The 19,207-nt window shown below is 43.3% G+C and overlaps 1 protein-coding gene and 1 long non-coding RNA gene across 5 annotated transcripts in view; one reads left to right on the forward strand and one right to left on the reverse strand.

Annotated features, from left to right (window-relative positions):
- IRS4 (insulin receptor substrate 4) overlaps positions 1-4,884 on the reverse strand; it is a 27,756-nt gene extending 22,872 nt beyond the window's left edge. For 3 of the 4 annotated variants that reach the window (XM_090150074.1, XM_090150073.1, XM_090150072.1), the window contains exon 1: positions 1,133-4,884. In XM_090150074.1, the coding sequence (XP_090006200.1) occupies positions 1,133-4,631 (3,499 nt within the window). In that variant the 5' untranslated portion in view covers positions 4,632-4,884. The remainder of the gene's footprint in view (positions 1-1,132) is intronic. The other variant, XM_031594472.2, reaches the window with a different exon arrangement.
- Positions 4,876-19,207, forward strand: part of LOC116229782 (uncharacterized) — a 60,392-nt gene continuing 46,060 nt past the window's right edge. Inside the window, exons 1-2 of the long non-coding RNA XR_016470985.1 lie at positions 4,876-5,164; positions 7,134-7,218. This is a non-coding gene — a long non-coding RNA (uncharacterized LOC116229782). The remainder of the gene's footprint in view (positions 5,165-7,133; positions 7,219-19,207) is intronic.

The following is a 19,207-nucleotide window of genomic DNA, read 5'->3' on the forward strand; positions in this document are numbered from 1 at the left end:
AGTTGTGCAGGCCACTAGTACTAGAAGAGATATTATGCTTCCAAGACAATCCTACAGTACTGTTTGGCCAGAAGATATGCATAACAACACCAACAGCCAGTTATTATTTGCTTCCACCATGACAGTAAAGACCTGACTGTACGAATAGAAGCCTCTCTCCATATGCCCATATCCTCCCTCTCCATCACCAGCACCCTAAATTTCTACACACACTTCAAACTGCTTTACATTCAGTTCAGCAAGACTTTGCTGCCAGCTTGAGAGCGAGCAGCCCCTTCTCCAAAGCTTCAGACCTACAGTTTATCCCCTCAGAGTCAGTTCTGCCTCTACCACAGGTGCTACTCACTGCCTTCTAACAGGCAGATCTCTGCACGGCAGATGCCCTCAGACATTGCTCAGTTGGCAGTGAGTGCAAGGGCAGGAGCCCCTCACAACCCCACCTAGCCACCAGGAATGGCTTCTGCAGGGGACACTGTGATACTCAGGAGAGCAGACCTCAAAAGTAGCACACCAAACCTTCAGGAGAAAAAGAGAAGTGAGCTTGTTTACCTAAGATTCAAATAAATAAATGCATACACATCTGCACACACCACGCTCTAAAATACGCATTTCACCCACGTTTACTGCAATAAACAAATCCAAGCCCCACCTTTTGATTTCTAAACCTAATTTACCAGCTTTCAGCTCTCCTTATCCACGACACAAAATACTTAATTTCAATTTCAATACAGTTGGAAAAACCATCTAAGTATAAGAAAGGAGGAAGAGAAAATTAAATTGGAGAAAAGAAGAGCTATCATAACCTCAGAACAAGAATTCAAAACATAGAATGATAGATGTTTATACTAGCAAAATTACTTTATAAAAAATATCTGAGCAGATGGCAGTTTGATAACACTTCTAATTGCCTAGGAGAGTTACATAAACCTACACCCTGCAGGCCAAGGACCACGTCCTCTGCTGTGTTTGTTCAGTCGTTAGGTGACTGCGCTACCACAGGACAAGCTGTACTGGAACACAGATTATATAGCAACATTTACCCCATTCTTAAGATCACATTTTAGTATTAGGTTACAATTTAATTCCTATAGTTAAGCATGCATGAAAGGAAAATGCTTGTAAAGGTACAAACCTTTTCGTGCAGCGTTACACTTCAGACCATCAGACCTGGTGAAGTCTATGCTTACGTACGCTCCACTGTCCAAACTTGAAGTACCATTTTGGAGATGGCAAGTCGGCGTCCCAGTACTTGCCTCACAGCTTATTGGATCATCGCACAAATTCAGAGCTATGTAGTTTAAGCCATTCTGAAATCCAGTTGAGGTATCCCTGGACATTTTGTTTTCCTGACCATCAGAAATGCTTTCATCTGGTTTTAACCAAACATTATCAAATGAGGCAGAGCTGTGTCTTTTGCTACTATCAGTAAAGAAAGAGGAGGATGTTGTCACAGTCCCAGCAGAAGAGAAGGTTTCAGAACTGTGTCTCCTCCTGCCTTGAGGATCAGCTCGAATAACTTTCGGTCCCATTGGAGGCTCAGCGCTAGGAACAGAAAAGCTACTGCTACCAGCATATCGATCAACAATGCACAGTCTGTTAACTATGGAAGAAGGACTATCCATCTTCACACCATCATCGGATTCAGCAGCGAAGGGCCGAGGTGGTGTTGCTGCCATGTTGAACGTCATCTCTGTGTAATCATCAGTCCTGTTACTCGCAGCGCTAACACACGCAGTACCAAAGGAGAGCCTAGCATAATCAGGATTTTGTTGGCTTCCAGGAATACTGGAACTTGCATAAATTGAAATATCTGTTAAAGAGTTAGATAGTTCTTTCGCTACTTTTGGTGACTGTACATCCAAGTCAACACTCATATAATCTGAGAGCGGGGACTGTCTGTGGTCACTACTTGAGCCCAGAGATGACGGCGATCCTTCTGCAGATAAAGAATACGGTGTATTACTTGCTTTTTCATTAAAATCAATATTGATGTATTCACCAGGACTCGCAGGCTCAGGTGGAACTGTGCGATCATACATTCTTGGGATAGTATTACTCCCTCTTGTACCGAGGGGGAGTCTTGTTGGCCGCATAGCCCTATTCTGCACCAGTCCTTCATCTGAACCTTTCACCATCGGTGACTTAGAGATGCCATTAGACAGAACTTCGCTGTTGGTGCTTTTTACATTTTCTGGTCCACCATACAGGAGTTTTCCAGGTGAAGACATTGGAACATATTCACTGTGGTCACCATTTTGTCCTGTTAGTGCCTTAAAGCTTCGAGGCAAAGAAAAATACGAACTGAAACCTTTGGAAACAGAACTGGTATGTATGTAATTTGAATCACCGGGATGCTTTGGAGCTGAATTACCAGGTGACATATCCATGTATTCGTTGTTTACAATCTTCTCGTTACTACCTTTAGATATAAATCCAGTTAAAGGACTCCGTACAGGTGAAGAGCTTGCCTTTGGAAACATCATCATATATCCTCTTGAGTCAACTTGAGATGGTGACCATGAATTGTTAATCTGTTTTGGAACAGACATACTTTTAGGAGTCATTGGCAAATAATCGCTGTTACTTGACAGAGAGGATGCAACGCCTGGCATCATTGGCATGTATCCATCATCCCTGGCTTTACTCCTGCTTTGGTTGCATATAGAATCAAGATTACTGTCATTGTACTCCAATTCATGGTTACCTTTCAATTTTGGTGTTTCAGAGTAAAGTAATCGTCCATGATTTCCTACGGAATCTTCATCTAACAAAGCTGTGGTTTGTGTTGTTTTCTGCTGCACTGCTACAGAAGTTGGTTTAGTTAGAGAGTAAGTTCTTTTTCTGAAACACTTTTCAGCTTCCATATAATCATCTCTTGAGCTATCGTCTGCTTGCTGCTTACTCATGGACATGTACTCACTCAGACAATTCTCCTCTCTGATAGGTGGTGTGTTTCCCAAGGAATCTGGTGTATTACTCCGGACCCTAAAGTACCTGAAATCTCCAGGGCTGGAGCCATACTCATCAGAAGAGATAAATCCCCCATCACTTGGAGAGCCACAAACAGAGGAGCTGGAAGGCCTGGTCAACATGTCTGAAGCAGAGCCATGGCCACTGCTGGAAGAAACACTGATGGGACTTGTAGTGGAGGGAAAATGAGACACAGGCAGCGAAGCAGACCTAGTGTGATATGACGAGCTGAATGCGGCTCTAACGTACCTTCCACTCCCTTCTTGCCGGCCCAAATTCATCCTGGCGGTGTTGAGGTGGATCAGGCTCCCTGTCACTGACCTGAAAGGTCTAGTCATGGTTCCTTCTCCCTCACTGGATGTCCTGAAGCGGTAGGAGTTGCTGCTCTTAGTGGTAGGAGGCGTCCCTCCAACCACACTCTCAGTTCTCGATCTTCTCTGCAAGCCCGTCTGGCTGGGGGGCAGGTTGCCCAGGTGCCTCCTAGTGGTGATGAAGGAGATGGGATTGGTACCACCACCGCCACCAGAAGACTGGCTTTTGCTTCGCGGCCTAAACTCTGCAAAGGCTTTGAGCGCTTTCATGGTCTCCAAAAAAGTCTCGTGCATGTTCTGGGCCACCACAGAATCATCGACTTGCATCCAGAGCTCTCCAGGCCCGATGGATGCCGATCTGCCCACTTCAATGAAGAAGAAGTTCTCCGAGTGCCCGCAGCGGCGAATATTCATCAGCTGTAGGTGGACAGAGGGCACCTCTGAGTTAAGCTTAACGAGGTGGATAGCCTTGCTGGAGAGGCACAGTCGATACACTCCAGTGAGGTTTTTCGTCTGGCCCAGCCCTTTGGGCTTCACGTTAACCTGCCACACCTCCTTGAAGACGGTGCCAGGCCTCAGGGAGGCCCCGTAGTGCTCGTCGTCCTCATCCACCTGCTGCTCCGCCTGGTCCTCCTGTTCCAGGCAGCCCCTCTTGCTCTGGCTCATCAGCTCGCTGATGGCTTGGTACCAGGCCTCCTGCTCGGCCTCATTCTCCGCCAGCATAGCGAAGTACTCGTCCTTGGTGTACAAGGCGATGATGTGCTTGTGCTTGGCATCGGCGCGCCGGCTGACGGTGAAGCACTGGTAGAGCGGGATGACCCGCTTGGGCGGCGGGCAGCAGAGAGGGGCCGCCCCGCCGCCCCCCGCCCGCAGGCTGCTCTTGAACTTCTTCTCGCTGTCGTAGTACTCCAGCCGGGCGGGGGCCAGCGGGCTCTCGGCCCGCAGCACGAAGTACCGCTTGTGCCCGTGCTTCTGCTTCCTCAGGTAGCCGCACTTCCTCACGTCGTCGCCGCCGCAGGACGAGGCCGGGGGCGCGGCGCGGCCCGCGGGGGGGGGCTGCCCGCCGCGGCCCAGGGCGGCGCGGCCCGCGGAGCCCTCGGCGGGCGGACAGAGCGAAGCGCTGGGGGAGCGCCGCAGCAGCAGCAGCAGGTGGTGGGGCTGCGGGGACGGGCAGCGCCCGCCGTCCCCCGCCGCCGGCTCCCCCTCTCCCGCCGCGCCGGGTTCCCGCTGTTGGGGCACGGCTCCGCCTCCCGCGTGCCGGGTGCCCGGCTCCTCCTCGCCGCCCCTGACCGCCGCGCCGCTGCCGCCGCCGCCGCCGCTGCCGCCCGGGCCGTTCATGCCGCTCGCCATCTTAGGGGCCAGGCAGGGTCCGGAGAAGGGGGGAAACGGGGCGGGCTGCGGGAACCCGCCCTCACCGGGGAAGCGCCCGCCGCGGGCCGCGCATGAGGAGCCGGGCGGCGCGGAGGACCCGGCGCTGCTCGCCTGCGTGCCCGACGCCCGCCTACCCGCACCCTCCCGCCGGCGCCCGGCTACTCGCACTCACACGGGCGGCCTCGGCGGCACCACGGCAAAAACATCACGTGACCGCGGAGGGCGGGGGCGCGCGCCGGGAGAGACGGAGGCGGGGCCCCGGCCGGCGGCGGGCGGAGCTCCCGAGCAGGGAGCCGGCTGCGCCGCGCGGCGGAGTGGCAGAGAGACGGCCAATGGGGAGCGGCGGCCGTTGGCGAACGGGCCAATCAGAGGCGCTCTGGGGGAGGGCTTCGTCGCGCTCTATCCGGGGGAGGCGGGACTTCGGTGGAGCGACAGCGCCGCGAGCCAACGGGAGGTGACGGGGGCTTCAGGCCGGCCGCGGCGTGGCGGGGTGTTTCCTGCGCTGGGGACGGGTGCGTGGGGACGGAGGCGGGGCCGGCGCTGACGGGAGGGAGCCGAGCGGCGGGGCGGCGCCCAATCGGCGCCTCACACACACAGCTACGGGAGGCGGGGGCGGGGCGCTGCGGCTACTCGGCGGCGCGAGTCAAACGGAAGGCGGGAGCTCGGGGAGACGGGCAGGGCTCTCGCCCAATGAGCGGCCGCGCCCTCAGGCCGAGGGGAGGGGGCGGTGGCGCTGCCTTCCCCCCGGCTTCTGTTTAAAAGGTGCCCGCCCCCCGCGCGGGCAACGGCGGTTCTGATTGGCTGGTGGGGAGTCGGTGGTGGCGGAGTGCAGGGGTGAGGGGGGGAGGGTGAGCGCGCGCGCGCGCCGCGGAGGAAGTAAACAACCTTCAGCGGGCGGCTGCTGAGCCCTGCGCCGCCCCGCCGCCCCTCGGCGGGAAGTTTTTCTCTGTCTGCGATGGCCGAAACCACAGCAGAGCCGAAGCTCTGTGATCAGTGCCCTCGGGCTCCAGCATTGAAATAAAGCAGCTGAGGGCGCGGAGCCGTTTCTCGCCCTTCGCTACGTGCTGGGCTGTGTGGGGAGCACGGGGTGCCGCCGCTCCGCGCAGTGCGGGCCGCGTTCTCGTCTCCCGGCAGACGTTCCCACCCCGTTACGTTGGTGCTGGGCGCTGTGCCGGTCGGTCCTGTCAGGATCGTCCTTTCCCTCAGCGCTGACATCCCTGCTCAGATCCCGCCCCGCTCCCAGGTGCTCTTGGCCCTTAGCCGGCAGCCCAAACCACTGCTCGACACCGGCTCCCACCGCACACTTGTTGGGTTTTTGGGATGAGTTGCTCGGTGTTCTCTTGCGTTCTGCCTCTTGGATGTGGGAAAGGCTACTTTCTGGAGCCTCCGGTAACAGACTGGGAGCTGGTGTGCCAAATCTGGTACTTGCTTTGCCGATGGCAAGTGCCTCGTTATTTGCACTTCTCCATTCTCTCCCAATGAGAAAACGATTAAAAGAAGAATTCTGGGGCTTCTGCTTTGTGTATGGATTCTACCTTTTAGCCATCCACCTGTGGGCTCGCTTGGCAGAGGCTCCAAATAGGCCATCTCTGGATTAACAGAAACGCATCAGCGTTTTATGATTGTTTTACAAGTCTTTTGCTCCTACATTGCAGTTAGCTGCAGTGTTTTCCCTCAGGAGTTTAGAAGCAATGTATGCGTATCCCACTAGAAGGAATTTGGGGTTGGGAGCAGCCGTTTGTGATGCGCAGGCTATGAACAACAGAACTGATAGGAACGTTTTTCTGATGGGATTTCTTTGGCTAAGAAGAGTGCTTGGCCTTCCTCAGAGCTTAAATTATTCATGTTTCCATATATGACTGTTAGAAAATACTTCCCCAAACTGCTTACTAATCTTTGATTTGCTTATGGTTTCTCAGCTTCCGTTATTAGGAGGTATAACAATGTTGTCTAATTTCTTTTAGCTCAGAGAAGAGAAGGCTCTGGAGAGACCTCATTGCAGCCTTCCAGTACTTGAAGGGAGTGTATAAACAGGAGGGGGAAAGGCTGTTTATGAGGTTAGATAGTGATAGGACAAGGAGGAAGGTCTTAAACTGAGACAGGGGAGGTTTAGGTTGGATATTAAGAGGAAGTTTTTCACACAGAGGGTGGTGACACACTGGAACAGGTTGTCCAAGGAGGTTGTGGATGCCCCATCCCTGGAGGCATTCAAGGCCAGGCTGGATGTGGCTCTGGGCAGCCTGGTCTGGTGGCTGGCGACTCTGCACATAGCAGGGGGTTGAAAGTAGATCATCACTGTGGTCCTTTTCAACCCAGGCCATTCTATGATTCTGTGATTCTTTTCAAATAAATGTTGTTCCTTGGTGTAGCTATCAAATCACAGTTACTGTTTTTCTGTAGAAATTCTTTAGTTTTACTTATAGAAACCAGCCCTGCCTATGTATTAAATGCTTCCTTAACTGTGGTTAATTTGTCTTCCAGCAATTGTAAAGGGAAATGAAGCTCCCCTCTTCGTGTCTCTTGATCTTCACTGGACTAGAAGAACCTGTCATTCTGAAATCTGGAGGTATGTTTGCTTTGTCTTTCATTTACTTGCTGTTTCTACCCTACCAAGTGCCTATGTGAGGTGCATACTGTAAAACATCAGAATTTGGAGCCACTGCTTTTATTATAGTTTCCATAATTGACTGTAATGTCTGCAATATGGAGTAATGAAGAGATTGATACTTGTTCTGTTGAGCTAAAGGAGGGCTGTGGCATTTGCTGCAGAAATGTTGAGAGAGGAATGCTGGGTTCCTGTGGGTGTCTCTTGCAATCCAAAGAACAATGTTATTAATTCAGTTACAACGTAGAAAGGTGAATGGTTTTGCACACAATGTTGCATGACTTGTGGCTCATTACTTCTGCTTATCACCAGCCTGTATTATGCACATCTTAAGCTGATCCTGCAAGAGTAATAACCTGAAAAATGGCAAGAAAAAAAAATTAGTAGGAAAACACAATTTTAGTTCAGTATTGCACATGACATAAAACGGAAAGGAAGTTCTCTGTGGAATTTTAGGTTAACAATATTGCAGAAGTATTTATCAGCTCACTGTAACAAAGAATATTGAGTGAAAGCTAAGCTTTGTAGCTTTCAAGTTTACTATGGTTCCTATGTAGGCTGCTGTCATTAACTTCTTAGCAGTTCTGTTCTCAGCACTGGCATAGTGTGATATATACAAGAGGCAAAGTAAACTCAACAAATCAAATGGAATAATGGTTTTAAGTTAATAGAAACTTTCCCATCCACCCTATGTCAGTCAAATAAGAAAATGAAAGGATATTACTCTATGTCTAGAGGAAAAAACCACCCATTTATGGCACAGATCAGGAATTCCAAACTTTCTTAGATTTCTGCCCTACATTCTTGGGTGCAGAGAAATGCTGAGTCATGGCTTGAAGCAGTGATTGAGCACCTGGTGGAAAGGCAGGGCCAACTAGGGGAGCTCAGGTGCAGGCAATGTACTTGAGTGATTGGAAGGGGTGGAGCCAGGATCCATCTCTTCCCAGACCTCATTTAAGGGTTGGCAGTGGAGGCAAGGATATTTTGGTGGAGATACCTGTATGTCTCTAGTTTTCTAAAGGTAAGCAGTTTTTTTTTTCTTTGTTTTTGTGGTTGCAGCCTTTGGCTTTGTTCTCATTTGCTGTAGCCTAAGACTTTGCTACCCTGCTATTATTGTTCTTTCCATCACACTATAGTGTTAGACTGGGTAATTCTTTTTGTTTACCTTTTTCAATTCTTCAGCCGTTAAATAGAGACTGAAGTTCATCACTTTCTTTATGGATTGATTTTGGAGATAAACTCTTTCAGTGACTGTGAACCTAAGGTGTTGTGTACAGTATCAAGAGTTATGTAAAGATCATTGTAAAAGCCACCTGGAGGGCGCCCTTACCCCTACAACTATGTAGAATCCACTGAATGTTCACTTTCCAGGTGTAAATCATATGAGGTTGTAAGTCCTGCACCCAGGTCTCCTTGCTGTGTTTAATACGGTGCTGAATCTGTATTTGTTACGATCAATGGAAGTGTCTAGATTTAATTTTCGGATTTCTAGGCACAAAGGCTTAAGGTGAGCACCTTTGAGAGGTGCTCAGTTTAATGTAGAGGGAGCTGTGGGTGCTCAGCATCTCTCTGATAATGGAGATCTGGTTGTTTACTTGTTCCATTATATTCCTTTCACCATCTATCTAATCCTATCACATAATTGTCTACAGAAAATGCTCAGACACTTCGTTTCTTTACTGTTTTGTATAACTGGGGATAGTGACACCATGCAGTGAAAAGAACCACAGAATGCTGTTTTTCAAATGCATATGCTCAAGTTTGCAAAACACTTTCTCAGTGGATCAGGAATGAATAGTAAGATTATTCTACTTATTTGTTTTCCAATGTATGGGTAGTTGTTATTTGCTGTTTGGGTTATTTAGTGATGAGAGCTTTGAGATAATGTGGAATATTATGCAACTGGTATAATGAGAGAAACATAGATGTGTCCTTTTTTGAAATACAGTTGTTGGCTGTATGTCCAGCTCAGTAAGATAGGGAAAATACTTAAGCAACCAAAGTTTATTTACTGGCTTCACAGATTGCCTTTGGGAAATAACAGAGTTGAACAGAAATTTAAGATATTCATTTATGTAACTGGAAATAAAAGGTGGTATAGTTAGTGCCACCTAATAAGCATACAAGACTGTTTTGATAAAGCAAAAGTGTTCAGTGATTTACTGGAATAATGTTATATATGGATTAGAAAGCATATCTTTAATTCTTTGATTCAAAAACAAAAGAGTGGAAGTCTAATTAAAAGCCTTTTGAACAGTATATAAATTAAGTTTCAGTATTATACTGGATGATACCATCACTGCAATTATTGTAAAAGTCCTTAGGTTAAAGAAGATCTACTTGCTTATCGATTTCATTTTTTTGATGAATGAAGTTGCAAGTAATTTGTGTCTCATGCAGGGGCTGTTCCTCTCACCTGCTGTGTTCTTCAGCTGAGTCTGAACTTTCTGTTGGAGAACTTGGGCTGGTATTTTTTCTGATATAGTATGTTTGACTGACAGCTCAGAAATGCCTCCTTTCTCTCCCTGTCCCCGGAGGTGTTCAAGGCCAGATTGGATGGGGTCCTGGGCAGCCTGCTCTACTATTAAATGGGGGGTTGGTGGCCCTGCGTGTGGCAGGGGGGTTGGAGATTCATGGTCCTTGAGGTCCCTTCCAACCCTAGCTGTTCTGTGATTCTCGTACAGAGGCAGCATAACTAACTTCTGAAGATGCTGGAGCTGCTATCACAGTGAAATACTTTAACTTCACTCTTGTTAGTATTTTTTTTTTTTTTTTAGCAGTGTGGCCAATTTCCATTGTAGAATAAGTGCTAGCTTAGAGTTTAGTCTTCAGACAATAAATAATTCATGGCAACTCCAACATCTGGTATGTGGAAGAGGCAGAACTAGAGTGCCTGTGCTCCTCACTGTATGAAGTCTTTATGATACAGTTTCAGGAAAGGATGGTAGTGACTTTATGTGTTTCTCTTGCACAATCTTATCTCACTACAGGTGGTAGCCAATGCAAGATAGTAAAGAAGTGTTTTTCTATATATTTTTTTTTTCATACTCTTGAACAAGGAGTGATATAGGCTCTAGTAAATGACATTCTGCTTCATAAATGTGACTTTTCTAAAAGGCAATGCCTGCCTTGTTTAAGGAAGTAAAGTAATCTCAGAGCTCTGCTAGGAAGCATAGGTGGAGCAAAGAACAGAACTGCTGTGTGCCTGGATTGTGAAGGCCTTACCTGCATCAGCAGTTTAGAGATTGCTTTTGAAGAGGATAGTCTTGGAGCATGTGTACTGAATTCCTTTTTTTGATGAATCTTAAGATGCATTCCAGCAGTGTAACTGGGATGTGTTGATGGGCATCACTCCAAAAGTAATACCTCCTATTTATTTCTACGGAAACTACAACAGATATGAAGAGCACAAAAACACCATTTGATTGAGGAAAATCTCAGCTACAAAATGCTATTTTCCAACCTAGTCACCACCATTAGCTGTGTGCATTTTTACCAGCCATGAACAAGAGCCTGTATGCCTTGCTTATAAACATCTGCACCAGTGAAGGTGTCTTGCTGTCACAGCTGCTGAAAAGTATCACCCACCCCTCACTGTGCTCACACCACTGTTTGGTCTCCATAAATGTCGATGAATGGCAGTGGGTGCCATTCTTTCTTCATGGAGGAATTAAATCCCACCCCTCTGCTTCATCCTCACCTCCATGTGCCATTGTGTCAGACTGCTCCTCTGCTGCCATCTGTCACACAGCAACAAAATGTAATGGGATATTGGTGGGAAGGTTCAACATCCACTACTGTAATTCCACCATCCATCTCTGACATATGGGTCAGCATCATGGAATAGGAGGTATTATTTTTGGAGCCCTTGTACATTAGTGTTTGAAGTGAACTTGAAATTAATTTCTCATTTGTTCCTAATTGCCTTGTTTTGATTTGTGATCTGGAACAGTCTCAGAGCACACAGACTAAATTCCTTGCTGGTGAAATAAGACCAGAAGCTGCTGGTAGAGTAGCATGGTTATTGTACTGCATGCTATCAGGTAAACTGCCAAATGCATGTTCAGTAGACATGAAGTTTTCAATACTGGTTCTTGGCTGTGGAGATGTTGTTGTACTGTTCTATATTTGTTAATGTAGATATAGCCTTAATGCACTCCAGCTGCTAATCATTCAATCTATGGGACTAAATTAAAGTTAGTGCAAAGTAAAACCACGGAAATGCATGTAATGTGAACTTGTGACCTCAACATGGTATCTGTTGTACTGTGCTTCTTGATAACAAAGTCCTGCTGAACATCTCGGGCATATGCATAGCCTCAATGAGAGGGATATAAAGTAAGCAGGGCAAATCAAACTCTTGTCTTTTCTATGATCCGTTGGAGAGAAGAAAAAAAAAAAGTTTTGCATGGAAAAGCTGAAACCTTAATCTGTAATGCCTGAGAAATACAGATTATTTTTAGTGATCCCTGAACAACTTCTAGGGTTGGGTAGCTCAAACTGTTTTTTTATTAAATTATTTTTATGGGAACATCTAAAAATACAGAAGTTTTTGTTGAGGTTCAGTAGTCTGTAATGTTGAGATTCTGTGTGTGTATAGGTATATACACACATGTAAATTGAAGAGTATGGATGAAAACAGTCAAAACAATTTTTCCTGGTTGCTGCATGAATTTGTTGACATGGAGATGCCTCAAAGTATTGCAGGGCTTCAAATAATGATGCGTTGTATTAACAGAAAGACTACTTCATAGTGAGTGTAATACAGCTGCAAAAGGCATTTTACAGCGTAACAGAATTGATAGAAGAACTCATAGCATACATAGCACTAGATGTTGGTCAGAAGGGCCATCTGCTCTTTTTAAGCCAGCGCAAATGTGATCTGAAGTGGGAAGGGCCTTCTGATCATCAGTACTCTCCTATCCTACACTGTATGTTAGTGTTAACTCTGGAGACTTCCGTGGCAATTTGCTAGAGTTTTAACCTATTCCAGAGTACTTCCAGTATTGTTTCAAAGAGGTTGCTGGGAATTACATTGTCATTTAGAAATCAGTCTGTTTTTCTGTCATGGCTTGCAACATAGTGGTAGTTGAGGTATTTCTGTAGTCCTTGATTACAAAAACAATTGTTCATTATATTTAGTGGAAATGATTTAGGAAGCTTAGCAATGTTTTCCCTGTTTCGGGGACTCTGGAACAGTAGAACAAAGATGCATTGTGGTGCAGCTAAAGAAGGATGTTTTCAATCTCTCAACATGTCGTAATTAAACATATTTACAATATAAATTAGGTTGATTACAATCTGCCCTCTGACATGGGATTTAAAACTTAATTGTTTACAATACCATAAATTACTGCCCTATTTTAATCCATAATGAATTGCAGTATTGTTTCTAAGTGAATTATTTGATAATCTTTAGCAGATGATTTTCCCTTCTGTATCTTTAGAAGTTCAAATTCTAAAGCTGTTAAATTATAATGCACAGTTATGTTGCATATTCACAATCTTTGTTAGAGCTTATTTGATGACCAGTTGATACAGTTCTCTATATATTGTATGTAATTATTTCAACAGTGTAACAGGACAATGCAGACACTTTAGAAAACACAGATAATGAATATTTTTACTGTTTCAATTTGGTAGCAGTGAGTGATTTTTTTTTTTTCCACTATTGTAAAATAACTGTCTTAATTACTGCAAAGTGAAGTAATGGTGAGTAGAAAATCATGTGTTACTGTCCCTTGCAAATTTAGTGCTTTTGATCTCACTGACACATTTCAAAATTGAGGATAAGATGGAAGCTTTGCTTGTCCCATTCTTGGAATGGGACAAATCAGCTTTACCACTTCAGAAGGAGCTCAAAAAGAAATTATGACTCAGACAGTTCTCTGAATCATATTTCCCCTGAGCTTTTGTACTGCACAAGTGGGGAGTGTGCTCTCGGCCCTTTGCCAGATGAAGCACGTTCCCTCTCTCCTGTCCAGTTAGTTCTGTTTGCTGACACAGGAAGGAGGAAAATGATGGATATGTTTACTTCCAACCCAGTTTCCCCCAAATTCTTTCCTTGCTCATGGAAGGAAACAGTGCTTCTTGAAGGCTTGCTCATTAGTGCAGTGCTCATGGTGCTGCTTTCAGGAGGGATGGTGTGATAATGCAAGAATGCCATACGACTTCCATAAGTTTTTTTTTCTTCCAACTGATGCTTGGTGTTAGGCATTTGCTTTATTGTTTGTTTGTTGGTGGGACGCTACTCTCTTGCCAGATCTGAAACTCATGCTTCTTCCTTGGCATTCACTTATCCCATATAAATTAGAAGCACATCGGTTGCAGTGAAGGGAATATGTCAGAAACACCTATGTGACTTCAAAGTACTAACTGGGTGTGATTTGGGGCAGATCTAGCAAGACCAGTAATCACCAAGTAAAATACGAAACAAAGCTGAGTTCTTAGTGATTATTTAAATTAAAAAAAAAAAAGAGTTGTACTGGCACACAAACCAACAAAAATAACTACTTCCCATGTGTTGGATTAAAAAAATGTTGTAACAACCAAATCTGATCATCTAATCAAACTCTACAGTGTCTTATAACAGATATAGTCACCAGATTTTTTTTACATCAACATTGGTTTACCTGCAGTTAATAAAGGTTAAAGTACTCATTTGTTACCATTAGATCAGCAATGCAGAGGTCCATTGTTCCTAATGGTTAAAGATGTTAATTATTGTGGTCTACTCAGAATCAAGCATTTACAATTCTAACTTGCTAGCAACAGTAATCATATGTGATGTCTGCACTGAGTAGTATTTATTTTCCTTCCTCATTAATGAAGGAAGAAAATATAAAGCAGGTAGGATGGCAGATCTTGAAAATACTCATTTCAGTGTCAGACAGCTGTACTTCTACATTTATAGTGACTTTTAAGAGCATTTTACCTGAACTCTGTTTAAGGCACGAATTACACACCTATCAGTACAAGAAGAGATACATGAGGAGTTATCCATTTGTTGATTCTAGCCTGTAAGAATGCTTGGGCAAATAGCTGCCCACCAACATGAATATAGTTTGTGCAATCCAGTTTTAAGTGTGAGACTTGGAATTCCATCCTGGGTGATCCTTACACCTACCCTTGTTCCAGAAACAGCTTTCACAGATTCACAAGTCATTTTCACAGAAACAAAACATTGTTATAAAATGCAATAGGTGATGATAAAGCCAGAAAAAAATGTTGCAATAAACTGTAGTAACAGGAGATTGTCAGGGAATATTTGTTCTGTCTCCTGAAATTCTATTGTAAGGGCTGTAGTGTTACTGCTAAGTTTTATGCTCCCCAAGCTTTATTTTTTATCACTTTGTGTAAAATGAAATTTAGATGAAGTAATAAATTACCCTTATCATGATTATCAGCATTAAAGTGTGCCCATGTTTATAAGAACCCTAAAAGTCACTTTCAAGTATACAACCATATGATAAAACTGATAGACCTGATCTTCACTGTCTCTGTGATTGGTGTGACCGTGTGGTCAGTGAACAATTGGCAGCCTGCTGAACTTCCACAGTGTTACTACCCACAGTTAATGAAGTTCTGAGAAGAAGCATTACCTATAATTCCTTTTTAGGTAATTGCAACATCTTTAATATGATTGGTTTTGTATTATACTTGATTTAATACACCAGCAAAGATTAATTCAGTGCTTCTTGGTGCTGACGCATCTTGGAGAATAGGATAATTGTCCTGTATATCCACAGCCTGATTTATTTTTATTTAACAATTTTTAAATGAGACTAGAGGTGAGGGGGAAAAAATGTGTGTAAATATGTTGTATCAGTGAAAAATCAATCATTTAATGCCTTGCAAAGCTTCCCTTCTGTTATTTCAGTAGTGTAATATTCTGTTACATAATGTTGGCAGTTGAGTGTTATTTCTCCATATATGTATGTAGTATGCAGCATAATAACACTTAATACAGGGCAGTAAGTCTCAAATTGTTTTACGTATTTCATCATAGATTAACAAAGGCTTACCTCTCTTTTGAGAGTAGCATTTGATGCATTTTGAAATAAAGTGCCGCTTCTAAAACCCCTGATGATAAAGTGTACACTCCACTTTGTAGCAATGCGTTTCTCATTTCCTGACAGTTTGTAAAACAGTAGTGTTGAGAAGACCTCAAAATCTTACCTAATGTCCTGTTGTTGTTTCTTACTTCGTATTTGAAGTGTTCATGTGCCAAGTTTCAATTGTTTTTGAATGTTGCAAGGTGAATCTGGCATTGGATGTCAGCCCCTTCAGCATACAAGTGTTGTATGTGTATGATGTAATGAAACTGTATTTCATTCGGTCTTACAAATAAATGTCCCAGATAGATTTATAGACTTCATGACTCAAAATACCGCTGTTAAACTGGAGTGGCCATGATAGAATATATTCTGTAAGTGTTTATAGTTCTGTTTGTGATTTAGATGGATGATTACAAAAATGAAGGATACAAATGTAAATGACACAAGTTTAAAGAATGAATGTGTACATCAGATAATACCCCTATGTTTTTTCATATTTACATATTTAAGGGCATATTAAGTTAGAGCCTGAACGAGTGGCAGAGAAGCATGCTGAAGAAGTCATATTTGTTGCATGTCCTTCATGCACTGATTAGGCATTTGAAGGCTGTTTTCCTTAGAAAATAAATGAAATTTTAAAAATAGCCATTATATTTCTCTGGAAAATAATTTAATAACATTAATATTAAAGCTTGAATGAAGATATGAATATGTCCTTGTTCTTTTATATGCTATGATAAGAAGGCATTTAGAAGCCTTCTAAATGCTTAGTAGAACAGCAGGATGCATTAGATGGTCTGAAGGGGAAAAAAAATAGATGGGCTTTTATGACAAGATTGCTAATATATTGTTAGGAGAGGGGAGCAAGTTCAGGCCTCATGGTGGAATTAACTCAAAATGGCCTCAGAGAGAGCAATGCTAATTTCTTGTAACTTTAGAAGAGGATTGGGTCATCATCCTTCTTCCTTTCCTATTCACACTTATAATATGCTTTGTGTATATACATATAGAAGTAAAAGAGAAAATGTAGCCCAGACAAAGAATGAAAAGTAGGTCTGCAAAAGTGAGTCACTTGTTTAGGATCATGGTATATGTAAAATCACTGTACAATCAAGTAAAGCAGCTGACCTCATTGTGTAAACCTAGTTCTCAGTTTTATTAAAATCATGTTATACCGAGGTGTAAAAAGTGAAAGGTGTATTTCTCAGGATTGAAAGTACAAGAAATCAATTAAATCTTTTAGTGGCTAAATGTATAATCCTTGAAGTAGTTAATGATTTAAGAGCACAGCTCAACTGATCGTTTAGCTTACCCAGTGTATTAAACCCTGGAGTTTCTTCTTGGATAAAGGAAAACACGTGAATCAACATTGATATTATCATCACTTCTCATTCTAAAGCCAGCTTCTGACCTGGGGATACTGAGGTAGGCCTACTCAATTGTTTGTTCAGGTATGAAGACACAGCTTTTCTTCCAGAAATGTGCACTGGAGTTACCTGCACCATTTGTAGACGTACCCAGGTACTCCCTGTGCAACAATGTGAAACTGACTCAGAGCAGCTCAGTGCAAAAAAACAAAGTGACTAATCTCTTCATAGAGCTGGGGCCCTGCAACTTTGCTCTGAGTCATGATGACAACTCCAAGCACCTAGACTTAGAACAGAAATAAACAGATTTAAACAGAGCACTTGGTTTCATAACAGATTGCTCCTGATCCTTCTGCCAGAATGACCTTGGTAATGCTATTTAACATCAAAGTGCTGCTGATACACAAGGTAGTTTAAAATCCCTAGGAAACTATCAAAGTGCGACCTGAGCAGTTAGGTAAAATGAGGAAAGGAAGAAGGAAGGGAATAAGACTAAACTTTCCTTATCGATTTAAAAGCACGGTGAGAGCAGTCAGTTGTCCAGTGGCAAGGCTACAATCAAGATTAAAACTGGAGCTGATGGAGTTAGACTGTGGAAGGGAGTTGGAACGTGGAAGGAAGAGATAAGGGAGATATGTCAAGAACAGACAAATAAAATATTGTAGCCACCCTTAATTAGTTCTTCACATTCTCAAAGGTTGAACAGATAACTAAGCTGAACTCCAGTAATATTAATCTTATGCTTTTTAACAAATCTCTCTGTGTTGAAGCTACATGTTCCTCTGTCTTTATAGTGATACCTAATATCTAAAGGGTAAATAGAACAGATTCCAGCTCAGCTGGTATTAATGAGATTCATCTGACTGGTTGCTTCTATCACCACCAAGTTATAGGAGCACATCCTGCTTTCAGGGGCACTAGTGTAAATTTGGAGAAGCAAACCTGAAGTTTAATGATCTGCAAATTAAATATGGAAATGAGTTTCTCCTGACAGCCCTTGTATAACTATGAGTAGTATTTGGCCCACATATTTATTTCAAGATCATAAAGATTTCAAAATGGTTATAATATATTTTACTAGGATAGGTCTGGACATGTCTGTGCAGACCAACCTAAGTTTCTGTGCTCATAGTCCAAGATAGCCAATGAACTGTCTGTGACTCAAAGCTGTACAACATGTAAGGTCTGTGATCAGTACTATTACTGAATTATTTCACATCTATTACTAGATTTCTGTAATTAAAATGTGCATAACAATATTTTTATAGAAGTGGTATCTCAGTGTCCCATTTTAAGCAATTGCTATTGCAATAATAGTGAAAAAAGTAAATAACTCTGGAAATGAGCAATGTTGAATGTCTAATTTGAGTCACAAAATCAGCAAGAGGCAACATGTTAATCACTTTAACAGTAAGAAAGCCAATAAGCATGTTAGTTAAACAGCTTTTGTGCTTGAGGTAGGATCATGTAATATCTCAGAAATTCAACAGAGTTGGGCCTCGTCTGTACTTGAATGGGAGATGTGTGAGAAATGTCCATTGTATCACAAGAAAGGATGTCAGAGCTCTAATAGATTTCATCATTATAGCTGAGTGAGTGCTGAAGTCATTCCTGCTACAGTGTTAAGGATTCTGTTAGAATTGAATACCACATTTACTCAGTGGTTGGGCTTAAACTAGATCTGTAGCATTACATGTAGGAAAGCATTCTGTCTTGCATTTACATCAGTATCCCGATGACAACAATGGAAAAACATGCAAAGCCCAACAGTGGAATGCAGTATTAAAATAATATAAATACACTTTAATTATTAATTGCTCATGACTTTTTTTCAGCATAGGTCAGGTGGACATAATCATCATTAGTTTCTCTATTTTATTTCTTAGTCGCTCCTGTATTTTTTTTACTTAAAAAATAAAAGGAAAAAATGATGGAAGGAAATTTTGCCAAAAGAAGTACGTGTTTATTTACTTCACTGTGAGGGTGGTGAGGCAGAAGAACAGGCTGCCCAGAGGAGGTGTGGATGCCTCCTCACTGGAAGTGCTCAAGGCCCTGTGCAGCCTGATCGATTGGGAGGTGTCACTGCATGGTTCTCAACTGGATGAGCTGTATGGTCTTTCCATTCCAAACCATTCTATCATTATATTGTTCACACAAAACAAATACGTAAAGCAAATTAAACTCTGTTGCAGTGATGAGTAAGTACAGATAACAAAGGAGATTGCCAAAGGCTGCTTGCATTTGCACAAGCAAAGCTAAAATACATGATTGATTCTATCTGTCCTCAAACTTCTGGTTCAAAACAAAACAAAAAAAAATTTCTTTGGTAAATGTGCTTGATTATTTATCCTAACTAATGTGTATATCTAATATTCACAAAGTAAATAAAACATTCCTGTGTCTTCAATTATAAAAATATTGCCCCTAGAACTGCTGTTGTATGAACAAACATTGATGGTACAAACACTGGTACTTTAGAAGTGGGTACAGCCTAAAATGAGAGATTAAGATGGAGTCCTGCACTTG

The sequence above is a fragment of the Phasianus colchicus genome, chromosome 14 (genome assembly GCF_987193195.1).
Source record: "Phasianus colchicus chromosome 14, bPhaCol1.hap1.1, whole genome shotgun sequence".
NCBI classification, from domain to species: Eukaryota; Metazoa; Chordata; class Aves; order Galliformes; family Phasianidae; genus Phasianus; species Phasianus colchicus.